The sequence below is a fragment of the Bos javanicus genome, chromosome 12, assembly GCF_032452875.1.
Source record: "Bos javanicus breed banteng chromosome 12, ARS-OSU_banteng_1.0, whole genome shotgun sequence".
NCBI lineage: Eukaryota > Metazoa > Chordata > Mammalia > Artiodactyla > Bovidae > Bos > Bos javanicus.
The window spans coordinates 25376095-25393867 of NC_083879.1; the positions used below are offsets into that span (position 1 = coordinate 25376095).

General features: G+C 45.7%; 1 protein-coding gene and 1 non-coding gene across 4 annotated transcripts in view; one reads left to right on the forward strand and one right to left on the reverse strand.

Moving 5' to 3' along the window:
- Positions 1-406: 406 nt before the first annotated feature.
- The window catches only part of DCLK1 (doublecortin like kinase 1), a 352130-nt gene continuing 334763 nt past the window's right edge, over positions 407-17773 (forward strand). The window contains exons 1-2 of one of the 3 annotated variants that reach the window (XM_061434786.1): positions 407-723; positions 6744-7139. In XM_061434786.1, coding sequence (XP_061290770.1) covers positions 6764-7139 — 376 coding nt within the window. In that variant the 5' untranslated portion in view covers positions 407-723; positions 6744-6763. The remainder of the gene's footprint in view (positions 724-6743; positions 7140-17773) is intronic. The other 2 variants (XM_061434782.1, XM_061434781.1) reach the window with 2 other exon arrangements.
- TRNAE-UUC (transfer RNA glutamic acid (anticodon UUC)) lies at positions 3520-3593 on the reverse strand. Its single transcript has one exon. It is a non-coding gene; the product is annotated as a tRNA-Glu (tRNA).

Genomic DNA, 17773 nt, shown 5'->3' on the forward strand with positions numbered 1-17773 from the left:
CTCGTGTCGGTAGGTAGGGAGGGTCTCCTGGGTGAGAACTGATCACAAGGCCATCACGTTGGCTTCCACAGTTTTGGGAATGGCGTCAAACCATGAGGTCACATACAAGTGTGTGTACCCTGAGGGGAGAAATGTTCCTCCGCTCCCGTCGCCCGGCCTGCCCTGAGGAGGACACACCTCACGTTCCCGGTTCAGACCCGGTCCACGTTCTCTCTCCCGGTCCCCAGGTCCACCACCGACCGCCGCCTGTCTCCAGACAACCACTCCCGGGGCCCGGGAGGTCAGGGGGTTTGTCCAGCCAGACGCAGCGAGGTCGCCGTGGCAGGCCAGGGCGCGGGAGGCGGGGGCCCGGGGCGCAGCCGTGGTGGGTGCGCCCGGCCTGGAGGGGCGGGGGCGCGGGGCGCGCACGCGGAGGAGGAGAAGGAGGAGCGGGGCGGGCGAGCGAGTGAGCCACAAGAAAAGGGAGCGCGCCCGCCGCCGCCGCCGCCCTCCTCCGGAGAGAGGCAGGAGTGAGGCTGTGCGAAGCGCCGCATTTCAATGAGGACCGGCCGAGGCGCATCCCTGCTCTAGCGGCTGCAGCCCAGACGCCCGCGCTCCTGCCGCCGCCGCCCAGCCCCGGCCCCGCAGCCCCGCGGCCCGGCCGCGCCCAGCCCGGCGAGGACAGCGCACTAGGCGGCCCGAGCGCGGCCACAAAGACCCCCGGCGGCGTCTCTCCGCGGACCGGTGCGTGGTTTGCCTTCGCCTGGGGACGGAAGCAGTGGGGAGGGCTGGCCGGGGGCCCCGCTGGGGGCCGGGCCAAGCCTGCTCCTCCCGCAGCTGCGGGGCACCGGGGGAGAGCGGGCGCGGAGGGCCGGTGGGCGCCCCCTCGACCGCCGCCGCCCCGCCCGCCCTCCGTTCCTCGAAAGGCGCTTCCCGGTCCTGCTCCGGCCGGGGGCGCTGTGTGCGGGCGGCCCCCGGGCCGCGGGCACCTGCCTCTTTTGTCTGGTGCCACCGCCGCGCTGGAAACGGGGAGTCGGGCGAGCGGGGCTCCCGGCCGCCGCGTTGTTAGTGGAGAACCAGGGCGCAGGGGCCGGGCGAGGTGATGGTCATTGTCAGAACTGGCCGCGGAACGGGAACCAAGTCTGCGCCCAGAAGGAGTGGCCGGGCCAGGCCTCTTATTGTGTGTGCGCTCTCCCGTGGGCCCGGAGGGTGGAGGACTAGGGTCCGTGCATGGTGGTGGGGGGGGCAGGGTGGATGTAGCAAGTACATTTGCGGGGTCTCAAGTTCCTTCGGGGACTGTGAGGCTGCCCCCTGTACAAATTGGTACCCGCAGTGCTAAAAAGCCTGCGGAGAGGAAATGGCATTCTCCTCCTAGTGGGAGCGCACGCACAGCCCCGCATTGCCCCACAAAAGGGGCGGCGGTGGAAAACCGGGTTTGCTCCGAATCGCTGCTGGGTTGGGCGGGGAGCTATTTATGAGAGATGGAGCAGATGAAAGGTCTCGTTCAGACCGGCTTCCTCTCCCGGCACCTGTGAACGTGTGTACAGATTACGGAGCACACGCGTTCAGCGGCCACGCAGCAGGGTGTTCTGTGAATACGTTTTATGAATGTTCCTAAATATATCTCCTTTCCCCGGAAAGTAGGACAGCGTTTTAAGTATGAAATGTCGCATGAATGCGGGTCGGAGAGGATTCTGAGAGAGGTTATGTGTAGAACATTATGAAAGCTACGCTTGTATCCTGTGATATAGCTGCGTCTAGGGTGGTGCATGCACTCTGAAGGTGTGTGCGCGCCTCGTATTGCACGCCTGTCCATCTCCCCCATATCCTAGTTCTACTGGCAAAATGTGCCTTGAAATCTCTAGGTCCAGCATCTATATAGATTTTATATAAATCTATTTAGAAACATTTATAACACGATAGTCTTTATGCCAGATTATTTCTTGGTGTGAGTGTGTGTGTGTGTGTATGTGTGAGTGTATGAGTATAATCTGTGAACAGGAACTCATGTGCTCATCTAGAGAAGGATGAACGCAGAGGTTCTTCATGATGGTGAGAAATCCCACAGAGAACCATCTAAAACGCTGATTTCTCAGCCTGGCAGTGTTTATAGGAAAATCTCTTGATAAGAGCCAGGCCCGGGTCTTCCCCGCCCAGGCGTCTATGAGCTCCCTGGCTCAGGCCATGCGGTTACCTTCATGGTATCAGGACACACCTGTGCCCAGGCCCTTGGCCACCTATGGTCTGTGACCGTGTGGCTGTGCTCCTTAGCTGGCTTCCACAGAAAGCAGGGGAGCCGTGGAAGTCTGGTGAATCTTCCCCAGGTGCTCTTGATTCAAATAAATGACTAACCATTGGAATTGCTGAGCGAGGGAGAGAACACCTATTTTAATGCCACACATAATATCTGGAGCACGAGGATGTGTAGTGTGGTTTTTGACATTCATTTAGTGGTAGCTGTAGCCTTCAGAATGATTTCACTGGGAGTGTGGTTTTTCTTTGTCACCAACATCATTGCTTACTTTGGAGCAGGCTCAGTGAAGGGAAGTAAAAGATCTTGGCCCTGCTGTGGTTGAACGCCTGATCCAGTTTGGGAAATGTACAAATAAAACAAAATCAACTTTTCTGTTCTAAATAGATGTTTTTTTTTTTGGTGGCGGGGGCCGGGGAGTGGGGGGAGGTCTGGTGTGGAATTCTTGGTTCTAGAAGCCTTTCCCTCAAGGGGATTCCAACAATTGCTAAATCGTTTGATCCTTGCCAATTACAGATCAACAAGGGCCCCTTGGAATTAGATTTGCACTTTGGCAACACAGTTGTACTATCCTTTCCGCATGTCCTGTGTGTTTCAGTTTATTTGGATTTGAGAGAAAACGCCTAGGGTAGAAAGAATTTTTTTTTTTTTTTTAGTTGCTAAGTTATGTCTGACTCTTTGGGACCCTGTGGGCTGTAGCCTTCCAGGCTCCTCTGTCTGTGGGATTTCCCAGACAAGAATACTGGAGTGGGTTGCCATTTCCTCCTCCAGGGGATCTTCCCGACCCAGGGATCGAACCCAGGTCTCCTGTGTTGGCAGGCAGTTTCTTCACGGCTGAGCCACCAGGGAAGCCCTAGGAAGAATTATCACTGCCTTCAAAAATAAAATCTTCAACAGCCAATCCAGCCTTTATACTTCACGAAGTTTGAGGAACCTAGGGAATTGGCATGGCTGTTTCAGTACTGGCAGCGTCAGTGTCCCAACACACACTCCCTTTTGGAAAACAAAAGAACGCCTTTTAAAAACAATTAATAAGCATAGGAGCAGTTATGATATCATCGGCAAAATATTTGTTCTGTTTACTCAGTTACTAGCTATCTGAAGAACTGGATATCAACTGATAATTGTTTTGAAGTTATCTAACTTCAAAATCAGTGAAACCAGTTCATACTTACATATGGTAAATTTTTTTTCTGGAAAATGCAAATTTATTTTTATTTTCATGAAGTTATTTTATTATTATTGTTAATTAATTTATTGGCCTTGCCTCACTGCATGTGGCATCTCAGTTCCTTGACCAGGGATTGAACCCTGGCCCCCCTGCATTGAAAGTGCAGAGTCTTAACCATTGGACCACCAGGGAAGTCCCTGGAAAATTCCAGTTTAGGCTGTCTGGGGTAGTAAGTGGCATGGGGTAGTTTTCATGTCTGGAGGAAAAACGTGCCCTGAACTCATCACTCCAGATTGAATCCCACTGCACTGCTCTTCCCCCCGCCCCGCCTCAGCGCGCACAGGCGGAGACACTGGAGGCCGGATGACCTGCCTGGTCTCGTGCACACGGAGCCTCTCTGACAGTTTAAGTGGTCTGCCCAAGAGGAGCAAAGGCTTTCAAAAGCCTGCTTTACACGTGATGAGCGGCCACTGGCAGGGGTCTAGGCCACTAGAACACAGAGCTCGGGTCAGAAAGGAGGGGGCAGGGGCGCCAGCTTCAGAATCACTGGAGTACATCCGGGTTCAAGTCCCAAGGCCCTCAGTTATGACTTTGGCACGTGGATACAGCCCGTACTCACCCTCGTCACAATAACATCCCCTCCTCACTGGACTGTCAGGAGGTCTAGAGGGCATTTTTAGCATGTTACACAGCGGTTGATCACCACTTAACAGTGTCAGGCAAATCACAGACATCCGATAAGTGTGAGCTTTTTCCACTGCATGCATTTCAGGAGTGCACAGTCTCTGGCCGTGCATGAAGCTTTGAGCACGAATTTTTAGTCGCTCTGAGTGGATTAGAGGTCAGTTTATGGAGAGTGAAGGAAAGGTCAGGGAGGCTTGGCAGGCCTTTGGCATTTGGGTTGGTTTGGAGTGACCTTCAGAACGGCGACATCGTCTTCATGGTGGGGTTTGGGGGCACTAATAAAGTTCTAACTCCAGGAGGTGGTGGAGGACAGGGAATCCTGGTGTGCTGCGGTCCATGGGGTTGCAAAGAGTCAGACACGACCGAGCGATTGAACAACAACATAAAGTTCTTGCCCCCAGTTTTCATTTCCCTTATGTTCTGTTTCATTGTGCCTGAAATTTTGTCATTGAGACTTCTTTCTTTGAGTGCTGAGGTTTTCCCATCTTCTAGATTGTCCTATTAAAACACAGATCACCTGTGAAGGGCAATAGCACGAGCCTTCGTCAGCTAACCCCTGAGCAAGGGTGAAATAATCCCACGGGCAGCCTGCCCACGACCCAGCTCCGTCCAAAGTCAAATGGAACTGTGGGGGCACAGGTGTGCCTTCCAGAAGGTCCTGACATGGAAATGGTGGAGGGTAGGGGGTGGGCACTCACCTGGATCCCCCCTTGCTGGAAAGGGGAGATTCTCTTCCTGCTAGTTCTTCCCGTGACAGAGTCAGGAACAGAAAAGCAAATTTTATGAATTAAAAATATTAATACTTATCACAGTCTAGACATTACCCGAAGTGTTTCATGTGTATTCAGTTATTTAATAGCTGATATTAACTGTGAGGTAGGTACTATCGAGCTTCCCACGTGTGACAGAGGAAACTGGGGCTTAATGATGCTGAACAAGTAGATTTCTCCCGGTTACATAGTTCGTTCTGGATCAAGTCTGGATCAGCATCTTTAAGCCTCAATTTCCTCCACACAAAGACAGAGAGAGTCTTAGTGGAAAGAAGGGCCAAGTGCCTCAAAGAAGAAGTAACTTTGATTCCTTTTGGTTTTATTTTGTTGTTGCTTTTCCTTTTCTTTCTCCTCTTCCATCCCTCCCTCCTTCCCTTTCTCCCTGTCCCTTCCTTTTCCCCCCCATTTTAAAAATCCACCTTATCTGAAGCATTAAGTGTAAGTAAATGAGTTAGTGTGAGTCCACTTTTCAAATAAATTTCAACTGACTATGTAGGAAATTCCCAGGTGGCACAGTGATAAAGAATCTGCCTGTGCTGCAGGAGAAACCGGTTCAGTCCTTGGGTCAGGAAGATCCCCTGGAGAAGGACTTGGCAACCCATTCCAGTATTCTTGCCTGGAGAATTCCATGGACAGAGGAGCCTGGTGGGCTACATTCCATGGGGTTGCAAGAATTGGACACGATTTAGTGACTAAACCACCATGTAGGAAAATCGCTTTTAAACCTATGATTTTTTTGCTCTTGGTCTGGCCATGGAGACTGCAAACACTGGGTAAAATGTTTACAATCTGACTTAAAAAAAAAAATTTCATTCATTCATTTATTTTTGGCAGTATCGTGTCCTAGCTGCAGTGTGGGGGATATTCCTTGCGGCCCACAGGCTTCTCTGTAGTGGCTCAAGGCACCTGGAGCCCGTGGGCTCTGTAGTTGCTGCATGTGAGCCTAGTTGCTCCCCAGTTTGTGGGATCTTAATTCCCCGACCAGGTATCGAACCCGCATCCCCTGCATTGGAAGGTAGATTCGCAACCACTGGACCACCAGGGAAATCCCTAAAATCTGACTGTTAAATGTTACCTGCCCTCTTTTGCAGAGAAGGCAATGGCACCCCACTCCGGTACTCTTGCCTGGAAAATCCCATGGATGGAGGAGCCTGGTGGGCTGAAGTCCATGGGGTCACTAAGAGTCGGACACGACTGAGCAACTTCACTTTCACTTTTCACTTTCATGCATTGGAGAAGGAAATGGCAACCCACTCCAGTGTTCTTGCCTGGAGAATCCCAGGGACGGGGAGCCTGGTGGGCTGCCGTCTATGGGGTCGCACAGAGTCGGACACGACTGAAGCGACTTAGCAGCAGCAGCAGCCATCTTTTGATTCCTGGTCCCCCCCACTGCTGTATCTTTTATATTTAGCCCTGGACTGATGTGAAGGCTCATGTGCTACCTGCCATCAGCATTAACCTGCAGGGAGCCTTGGAGTCAGACAAACCTGGGTCAGAGTTCTTGGTTCAGGCATTTCTCAACTGTATTATTTGGAGAAATTTGGGAGAAATTTTTCTGTGCCTCATTTTCTTTATCTGTGTATGGGGTTAATAATAAATAAACTTTGAAAGGTTTGTTGTGACTATCAGAAATAAGAGCGGTTCAAAGCCGGACATTCTAGGTGGTCAACACATACCAGCCGTATTCTAACAAAACTGGGGTTGATTAGTCATCTGTTTCCACTGGGTCTGCCTCTCCTAAATATTTGTCTTTTCTCTCCCAAGTTGATCACTCATATGAAACATATCATCTGTTATAGCAGTGTTCCCATCGGCTGCTCTCTAGCTGAGCCTTCCGGGTCTGGAGGCTAAAATAACACCTTTGTGTTTCTGTTTCTGTGCCTCCCAGGTTCAGCTCTAACCGCAGTCATGTCCTTCGGCAGAGACATGGAGCTAGAGCACTTTGACGAGCGGGACAAGGCCCAGAGGTACAGCCGAGGGTCGAGGGTGAACGGGCTGCCCAGCCCCACGCACAGCGCCCACTGCAGCTTCTACCGCACCCGCACGCTGCAGACCCTCAGCTCCGAGAAGAAGGCCAAGAAAGTGCGTTTCTATCGAAACGGAGATCGCTACTTCAAAGGGATTGTGTATGCCATCTCCCCAGACCGCTTCCGATCTTTTGAGGCCCTGCTGGCTGATTTGACCCGAACTCTGTCGGATAACGTGAATTTGCCCCAGGGAGTGAGAACAATCTACACCATTGATGGACTCAAGAAGATTTCCAGCCTGGACCAACTGCTGGAAGGTGAGCGCTGGGGGAGACCTCCCAAGGGACCCTGGAGGGGATGGCCTCGGTTCCCAAAAGTTTGTATTATTCTCAGCATTTCTTGCTTGAACTCCAAGAGCTAGCATCTAGTCTCATGGTGGTGTCCTTGTATGTTACACATTGGGAAGTTCACGTGGCTGTACAGTAATGTAAAACAAAACCAAACCTAGTAATATTAGATCAGGTAACTTATATAATGGACTGAAGGAAAAACGGTCTTATTTCTGCAGCATCCTCTCTATTTTTTCTCATGCCCATGCTACATTACTTTTACAAGTCCATTTTTTTGTATCTTTATTCAATGGTTGGTTCATATTCACTGCTAGTTGCAAATTGAGCTTTTGCTCCCACATGTCTGCCAGTACGTGAACTGAAAATAACTAATGATTCATGAAAATTTTGAGTTGAATCTTAGATAGGTATCAAAACTATTAATTTTGATCACTGTAGACTGAGGCCTGAAAATTCAAGTGATATATGTCTATGCTTACATGATAAGATAGTGGTGATGTTGGATCAAAAAATTAGGTTTGTTGGCTATTCTTTCCAATATGATACATTTAAATTTTAAAATTATTCTGAGGTTTGACTAATTCTAAATTTAAAGGATTGTTGTCTTTCGATGGCATTTGAGGAATTAATCTACTCAGTTTATTTTTATAAAGTTTAACTGAGGTTAACAGTCATTATCTGTTTTAGACATTTCAAGTGGAAATAAGTCTTCCCAGGTGGCTTAGTGGTAAAGAACCCACCTGCCAATGCAGGAGACATGAGTTCCATTCCTGGATCAGGAAGATCTCCTGGAGGAGGGTGTAGTAACCCACTCCAATATTCTTGCCCGGAAAATCCCAAGGACAGAGAAGCCTGATGGGCTACAGTCCAGGGGTCACAAAAAGCTGGACATGACTTAGTGACTGAGCACTCACCCAGTGAAAATAGGACTATCTGTGCACAGATGAGACCTGGTGTCTTATGCAAGCAGAGTAGATTTCCTTCTCTGGAATAGTCTTATTTCAGGACCGATCCCATTTGAACTGGGTGGGAATTCTCTGATCACCTTAGAAATCATAAGTGAAGCAAAATAATTTGGAGAAAAATACTGGGATTAAATTCATGCTGAGAGGTAAATGATCCTCTTTGGAGAGTAGATTTTTCTAAGTTGAAGTCTCAAGGTCCTGATGAAGTAATAGCACAATGGAAAACGGAAAAGGACGTTGAGAAGGTGGGGAGAGCTTGGTTTCACCCTGAGTTTATCCCTACTCCAAGTATATTTGCCAGGCCCTGTGGTCTGTCTGGACCCTGGACGAATGCCATGCCCTGACTACGCACAGGCAAGCACTCTGGTCCTCCTTTGAAATCAGAATCTGTATGTGATTCAAGGCTCAGGGCTTCCTCTGTCTTTCTCCCATTTCTCTTCCCTTGATCCCTTGGCAGGGGTGCCAGTCCACTCACAGTTTGACTGCACTTGAGAGAAGCCTGGGTTTGGTGTATTTATTTTGTGGGAATTCACTTCTCTTTTCGATGACTCGTCACCCTGCCAAGATGCCTGCAGACTTGGCCTTTTTCCTTCTATTCAGATGCTGGAACTTCCAGTAAATTAAAGGGAAAGAATGAACATACAACCTTTCTGTTATCAGCTTTGATTTTTGTGCCCTGTCCTTTTCATGACCTTGGAAAAGACAGGATAAATAATTTGGTGAGATATTCCAAGGTATCTGGATAAAGATCAAGTGCAAAGTCAGGTGTGTGCCCAGTCACCTAAATCGTCGCGTTAAGGGCTGATGGTGTTGTAGGGAAGATATGCCAGAATCTCCGAGCACCTTCTCAGATATCCTGGGCTTGGCAGCCTCTGGTGTAGAGTCACCTGTGCAACATTTCCTGGGAGAGGGCTACCTCAGTCAGTTTATCACCAAGGATCGATCCGTACTCAGAAGTAGCAAAGATATTCCCATGATTCCCATCGACCAGGGAGAGGGTATGAGAGGTGGGACATGACAGTACTTTTTATCTGGGGGGCCAGCAGAATCATGACATGTGGCTACCATCTTCTTGGTCAGTTTTTTAGTACAAAAGAATACCCGAAGAGACTGCTGTCCTGAGCGGTGATAATAATTGATCGCTCACAAATATGGGGCATGTGTGTGGCATATGTGAACATATTTCATTCTTACAGTGATCCTAGGAGGTAGGTACTGTTAATCACCCTCATAGTAAAAAGTGAAAAGTGAGGCACAGTGTGGTTAAGTGATCTGCCAGGGTCACACAGCAAGAAAGAGTTGGGATTTGAACTCAAGAAGGCTGATGCCAGAGTTTGATCTCTTAACTGCCACTGACATAAGATACCGAGTGAGGTATTCTTAGTGGCCTTTTAAAATTGAAGTACAGTTGATTTATAATATTGTGTTAGTTTCTGGTGTACAGAAAACTGATTGTTATATATATATGTGTGTGTGTGTATGTACCTATGTATGTACATATATATACATATAAAATATTCTCAGTGGCTCTTAAATGAAATATTATTGTATTGGCTTCTTCCTGAAAACAAATGTTTTTTAACCTCGACTTAATTCCAGGTGTAGCAGATACTGCTCCCAGAAACACTTTAATCTTTTCATTTGCCTCCAAACACTTTTCTCCTCAATTAATTTGAAGTAACTGCAGATGGAATAATCTGATGTTAAAAATTCCTTTTTGGAAAAAAATACTTTTCTGATTAAATAAATAGTAACGTCAGTAAAGTAGGTAAGTTTGCTTATTGTCTGCGTTTAAAAATTTTTTGTTTAAATGCATTTTTTCCATCTATAATACTGACAATTAGCATGCAGCTGCGCTTAGTGTAAGCTGGAAATTCATTTAGATTTGCCTCTGTCAATTACGTTTTTGCTTAGTCTGATAAAATGCAAGCCGTTGCTTCATATTCACCATTAGGTTCCTAGCTCCCACTTTACATACTAATTTTATGTAAAAGTCAATGCATGTAATTAGCGTCTCATTTCTCCTTCCAATATGATGATGTTTTAAATTAAATCGTTTTAGTGGGAGCAGTGACAAGTATATTTGACTTGTAATTGTCTTTTGTAAGTTTGTTTGTTCTCACTTATCTCAGACTAGAAATCCTGACAATGACATATGTGAGTTTCTTTATTTATAATGGCTAATAGTTTCACTATTTTACTATTATTGTGCCTAAGTTTGTCTTAAAAAAATGCCTAAGTTTAGCCAGCCAGGAATGAGCTGGCTCTTAGGCTGAAGTATGATTATATGAGTAAGGGTGTGTGTGTGTGTGTGTGTGTATGAGTAAGGGTGTGTGTATGCATGAATGCATGATTGTGTATCTATTTGTGCAGGTATGTTTATGTATACACACATGCACACACACACTTCAGGGTAGAACATAGATGAAACTCCTAATTGTTTGCTTTCAACATGGCCTTTATATGTTTGAAAAAATCATGAAGCTCAATAAGGAAAGTTGAATTGCAGGTCTGTTTCTGCAAGTGATTCATCTTGAGACTTGGCCTCATTCTCCTGATACTGCCTCTTTCTACCCAGTTTTAACAGTGTTTATATTCCACTGTAGGTGTGAGGATGTGGTAAGGATAAATGAAGGAGGAACATTTAAAACCTTTGAACTCTTAGGAGAAAGATGTAGTATTATATACAACATGATATATAAATCCCAAGCCCTGATTGATTGGTCGTTATCTGATGCCCAAGCATCAGGAATGTGTGTTGAAGAATAGGTGCTCCCCTCCCCCACACTTTTAAATAGACTTATTATTTGTGCAGTTTTAAGTTGGGGGCAAAACTGAGCAGAAAGTACAGAGTTTTCCCATATCCTGGGGGAACTCCTGGTAGCTCAGCTGGTAAAGAATCCACCTGGAATGCAGGAGACCCTGGTTTGATTCCTGGGTTGGGAAGATCCCCTGAAGAAGGGAAAGGCTACCCACTCCAGTATTCTGGCCTGGAGAATTGCATGGACTGTATAGTCTCTGGGGTCGTAAAAAATCGGACACAAATGAGCAGCTTTCCCTTCCCGTATCCCCCTGCATCCACCCATGAACAGCCTTTCCCATTATCACCAGAGGGGTACGTTTGTTACAGTCACTGAGCTGACATTGACAGACCGTTATCATCCCAAGTCCATAGTTTACACAAGGGCTCACTCTTGATATTGTACATTTTGTGGGTTTGGACAAAGAAATAATGATGTGTATCCATGACTGTGGTATCATACAGGATAGTTTCACTGCCCTAAAAATCCTCTCTAATCTGCTTATTCATCCCTCCATGCCTCAATCCCTGCATCCATTGACCTTTTTACTGCCTCAGTAACATCCTTTAATATCTTGTGTGAATGTAAGAGCCAGAGTTTCCTTTAAGCAATAGGGTAGAAACATGCAAGTGTGCTGTCTTCTGGATACGAGTAAGTTAATATGTACGTGACATCTGCATGTATTAGAAACAAGTTGCTGGGTTCCTGGGCTCCCAAGCTGTGACATGCCCCTACCCACCTTCCCTCCCTGACCCCACCATGGACACTGCTTGATTCCACATCCCCAGCCTAAGGGCTTTTCCCAAGGCCCCATCAGAATTAACCTCTCAGGAATAAACCTATACTTCACCCCAAAGTCAGGAAATCTCTCCAGTCATGATTTCCAGGGCCCCCACCTCTCTTGGCAACTTTCCCCCGACATGTTGTCATCATCTATCAGTACTTTTCCCGTCTAATTTACTACCTGACTCTATGCCTCTCTCTGCTCTATTTAAAGATTTTTTTAATTTAAGTTTTGAAAAATTGTAAAACATGCCTGTCTAAAATCCCCATGTGGTCAGTAGTTCACTAGTTTTTTGAATATCCGTCCTCTCAGAGACACCAGTGTTTGTCGAGAATATGCTTATCATTTGCCTATAAGTTAACGTTCCTTGCTCACACATTGGCACTGTGCTTTACACGCTTAACCATATACCATAGCATGAGTCTAAAGCCACTGCAGCCTTTTTCCTAACCTCAGGGTATCCCTTACACCATGAGCCATTTTTTAATTTAACCAGTCTTTATCTATGGGCCTCTGGGTTGTGTGCGATCCTTTGTTATTAGAAGCAGTTTTGACGGGAATATCCTTGATGTTAAGTTTTCCACTTGTGTAGGGGAATATGCACAGGATCAATTCCTAGAAGTAATATTGCAGGAGAGAGAAGTACAGGCATTAAACTTCTAAGAGCTATTGGAAAATTTCTCTTCATAGAAGTGGTACCAGTTTGTCCTCCTCGTTAGTAATATATGAGACTGGCTGTTTTTCTACGAGGCAGTGTGTTACCAAATGTTTTGTCATTTGCCAATCTGTTAAGAAAAGCGTGTACCCTCTTATAGTTTTAAATTTCATCTTTCCATATCTGTTTTTTTCTCCATAGCTTTTGTCCATTTTTCTACCAGGTTGGGTCTTTTTTTTTTTTTTTCTAATTGACTTCTAGGATTTTTTTTTTTTTTAAGATATTAGCCCTTCGTGATACTAATTTCAAGTATGTGTTTTTCCAGATTGTCCTTTAGTGATTTTGTTTATTGTGTTTGTTTTTTTTTTGGGGGGTCCCAGATTTAACAAAATTATGTAATCAAAATGGATCAATCTTTTCATTTATGGCTTGAATTTCATGCTTCTTGTCCTCTGGACTCAGACTATAAAATTGTTGCTCTCCTTTTCTTCTAATGTTTTTATGTTTTAATTAAAAATATTCTCATGGAAGTTGTATAATATTTGAAGAGAGGCTTCAGTTGTATTTTTTGCAGGATGCCTGCCTCATTTTTAAGAGTTTTAGTTTTGAAATTAATTTGGACTTAATAGAAGTGTCACAGAGATGGCAGGTTCCCATATACCCTGGACCCAGCTTCCCACGAGGGACCATCTTGCACAGCCAAGGCACAATTATCAAAGTAAAAACTAACGAGAACAATACTGGCAACTAAATTACGGGCTTTATTTGGCTTCCATTGCTTTCTCCGCCATTGGCCCTTTGGTGTTGCTGTTTCAGAATCACGCATTGCATTTATCTTCATTATTTTTTTTGAAAAATCTTTAAAAAATTGTATTGGCATATAGTTGCCTTACAGTTGTTGCGTTAGTTTCTGCTGTACAGCAGAGTGAATCAGCTACATGTTTACATACATCCCCTCTTTTTTGAGTTTCCAAACATTGCATTTAGCTATCCTGCCTTCTCCATCTCCTCCAAGCTCTGACAGTTCTTAAGTCTTTGTCTTTAATGACTTGACACTTGGAGGAGTACTGGTCAGTTATTTTGTAAAGTGTCCCTCAACTTGGGGGTGTTCACCTGGCGTTTAGGTTGAAATGATGCATTTGTGGCAAGGATGCCCCAGAAGTGAAGCTGTGTCCTCCCTGGGGCGTCGTTTCAGGAGTGTGTGATGTGGCCGTGCCTTGTTGCTGGTGAGGTTAACCTGTTGGTTAAGGAGTGTCTGCCACTTATCTTCACTCTAAAGTTACTCTTTTCCCCTTTGTAATTAATAAGTATTTTGAGGAGGAACTTTGTGGTGTTTAAAATAACTTTTGCCTCTGAATGTTGGTGTTTCTTGCTGGATTTTGCCTGTACCAATGATTATCAAGGTGTTCAAAGAGTGACTTTCTGTTTTCCTCTTGACTTGCCTCACCTTTAAGCACTTCCTTCACTTTCTTGTCTTTGCATTATCTACTGCGACATCATCAACTCCATCATTTTTACCACTCTTTTAAGGCCAGTTAGCCCCAGACCTTTCTTCATCACTTCAGTTACCTGGATATATTCACCCTACTTGCGGTGGTTCTGTCGCTACGTCCTGTCGGATTCTTTGCGACCCCGTGGACTGCAGCACGCCAGGCTTTGCTGTTCTTCACTGTCTCCCAGAGTTTGTTCAGACTCATGTCTGTTGAATCGATGATGCCGTCCCACCATCTCATCCCATCGCCTCCTTCTGCCTCCAATCTTTGCCAGCATCAGGGTCTTTTCCAGTGCGTCGGCTCTGTGTCAGGTGTTCCTCTAATCCTGAGTCCTTTCATCATGTCACATACAGATGTAATCCCATTCTTTAAGGTTATTCGGAATTGCACCTTCTTCTTATCTCTGGATCCTGTTAAGTGGTGTCACCGTCTAACTCAACATCACCCTTGGCTTTGCCTTTTCTTCATCCCACAGATCCAAGCTGTCGTCATTTACTGTTCGTCCTTAAGACACCTCTTCAGTTTGCTTGTTCCTTTTTTAGCACCATTATTACAGTTTTTGAGTTCTCAATACTGTTTTAAAAATGTGTTTTTTTTAACTGATGGAGTAACACATTTTTATGCAGTGAGCATTATAGAAAGCTTTGGAAGATGCAAAAAAGTTTTTAAAAAAGTAAATAATAGCTCCTCATATTCCTGCCACTGACTTCTGTCATCTCTTCCCTGTACTGTTAGGCTCCTAAGCTAAAAACAGACATCTTAGTTTTTCTTTTTCAGTTTGTTTTCTCTTTTCTTTTTATAGCATCTGTATTTGCCCCTGCTTTCCATTACTGTTACAATCTCTCTTTATTTCTTTCTTAGCGAATAATTGCTTTACAATGTTAGTTTCTGCTGTACAACAAAGTGAATCAGTGACACACACACACACACACACACCCCCCTCTCTCTTGAGCCTCCCTCCCACCCCCCATCCCAACCCTCCGGTCATCACAGAGCCTGGAGCTGAGTTCCCTGTGCCCTACAGCAGCGTCCTGCTGGCCATCTCTTTTGCACGTGGTGCTGTGCGTATGTTAGTCCTCATCTCCCAGTTGGCCCCTCCCTCCCATGTCCCCTCTGTGTCCACATGTCCTTTCTCTGTGTCTGTGCCTCTATTCCTGCCCTGTAGACAGGCTTATCAGTATCATTTCCGTAGATTCCACATGTATGCGTTCATATACAATATTTGGTTTTCTCTTCCTGACTGACTTCACTCTGTATGAGTCTCTAATTCTATCCACACCTCTGCAAATGACCCAATTTTGTGCACTTTTATGGCTGAGAAATATTCCACTGTATGTATGTACCACATCTTCCATATCCATCTTAGGCGAGGTCCTTTAGGACGCGTGTCCCACACAGCAGGCTTCAAGCCAGTTTTCTTGCCTAGACGCCAGGCTACAGGCAAAGCATTTTCTGTCGCTCTTTGCTTCTTGTGCACAGAGGATACAGCCCACAATCTTTCTCACGTTTCTCTCTGTGGCTTCTATGCTTCCGTCTATTCTGGCTTGTCTCCCGTGACCCACTGATCTGGGCTGCTCTCTTTCCTCCTGCTCCCCCACCTCTGGGCCTCCCCGCTCTCTGTGAGGACGGCACTGGTGGGTGCCCTCCTGTGGGTGCGCGGCTGTGCCATGGTTAAGCTGGGGGTGGCCCTGAGCAAACTGACTCACTCCTTGCATGTCCACGCGCCCTGGGAGAAGAGGTCTGTTCGTTCTTAGCTCATCGAGTCATGGTGAGGATTGCAGGTTGCATCGCATGGGCTTTAACAGGATCTGCTGATGGCAAACACTTAACCTGTTCTATTAGCCTCTGCCCACTTGACCCCTCAGCCAACAGACACGCAGATCTCTCAGTCTGAACGATGCTTGGCTTCATCCTGCTTACCTCTCAACCACAAGCTCTTCCTCCATGAGAAATCTCTGCTTTTGCTATCTCTACTTCCTCAACTTCCAGTCATACCTCAGCTCCTTAGTTAGCATCATTACACCTATTTGTTTTGTATCAGTGTTTCTGGACATCAGGGAGCTTGTTGGAGTCCTCAGTGTTAGCATGGTGGTGGCAAGAACGCAATAAATATCACTGAAAGAAAGAGGAAAGAGAGGCCGAATGGGTAAATAAATGAATGAGAGCAACCTGGCATCACTGCCCGACTGAAGTGGCCATTATGAGGCCACATGTGGCTTCCTCGTGGCCCGGCTGGTGGTCTGTTAGGAAACCTCATTTTCTCTGCTGTTGCTGGAGCGTCAGATGCTGATGTCTGGGTCTCTCCCAGCCGCATCCTCACCACCCCCTTGGTTGCCATGGCTCCAGGCACCTGATTTCTAAGCTCCCTTCAATGGCCCCTCAGTCTCTGTTCGCTCTCTCAGTGCTGGCGTTGCCCTGGACTTCACCCTGGCCAGCTGGGAGGGGTCTCTGAACATTTTCTTTAGTTCCCATAGCTGCAACTACCCCATGCATCCCTTTCTCATACCCTGGATCTATATTTCTAATTTCTTGCTGGAAAATCTCCAACCAGTTGGCTCCTAGGAACTTCACGTTTGATTTGTGCACAACCAAATTCATTTTATTCCTTACCATCTAACCCAGACATGTTTCCCTTCTCATTTGATCTATTGTAATATATGGAGAGAGGGCCAAAATAGAAGTTTCAATGGCATCAATGAGGCTAGCATCCAGTCAATTGCCAGTTCTTCAATCCAATCAGTTGATTCTGTCTGCTAAGTACTTCTCATGGCAGCCGTTCCTCTCTGTTCCTAATGGGGATGTGTAAAGTTTAGCTCTCCAGCTTCTCGCTTGGGCTAGTAGAATAGCTTTCTGAAAGGCATCTTGACTCCTATCTTCCCATGTCCTATCTGCAGCTCTGCCTCCACACTACAGCCAGTGTGGTCTTTCTAAAAACCTGGGTCTGGGGGACTTCCCTGGAAGTCCAGTGGTTAGGACTGGGCCTTCCAGTCCAGGGGTGCAGGTTCTATCCCTGAAAGAACAGAAACAACAGAACCAGTATCGTAACAAATTCAGTAAAGACTTTAAAATAAAATAAAACCTCAATTCTGATCATGCATAAAAACTTTGGTGTTATAGCCTACTGTAGTCTTAGCTTAACTTGTTTGTCCCTGGAATGAGTTTTATATTAGTTTTTGAGAAAGACAGGTTAATATCCAACAGACGATCCCCTTTACTGTACTGTTCAGTAGAGCATATTATTATTTTATTTTTATCTGAAGTGCTGTCTTCTTTTCTGCTAATGAGAATCTCACCCTCACTTCCAGGGCCAGCAGGAATTCCATTTTTTCTTTATTGATCACACAGTGGGAAGTGGGAAATGATTTCTTTCTCTTCTGGATTAGGGTTGCCTGGACCACTTCTCTACCAATTATCACTTATTGTCTTGTGGTGGAAAATTTTCATATGCACATCTTGCTCGCAAAGCTCTTTGAAGATAAGGTTATAACTTAAAATTCTTTTCAGGTATTATGCCCATCATTGAGAATTTAGGAGGCTGCTTAAAATTTTTTGATGTCATGGCTAATGCTGCTTGTATCTGTTGCAGTATGGTTATTTGTTGCTCTGTTATTTACTTAGGAAAAATTTTTAGCGATGAGAATATTTTCATGGTTCCAAATATAGTTTGCCATGTTGCTTTCCAAAAGGGTTGATATCAATTTATAGTGTCCCTAGTGGCATTTTCTATATTTTGTTTTTATTCTTTGTCATATATTTTAGTACCTTGCATTTTTGTAAATTATAAAAGGCTGTGCATAGCATATTAACCCACTGTTGTATTATAGGTCATCAGTTTGTTTTCCCCTTTTTATTTTAGCTTCTCTAGTTTTCAGGTATATCAGTTTTAAATTAAAAAAAATGTGT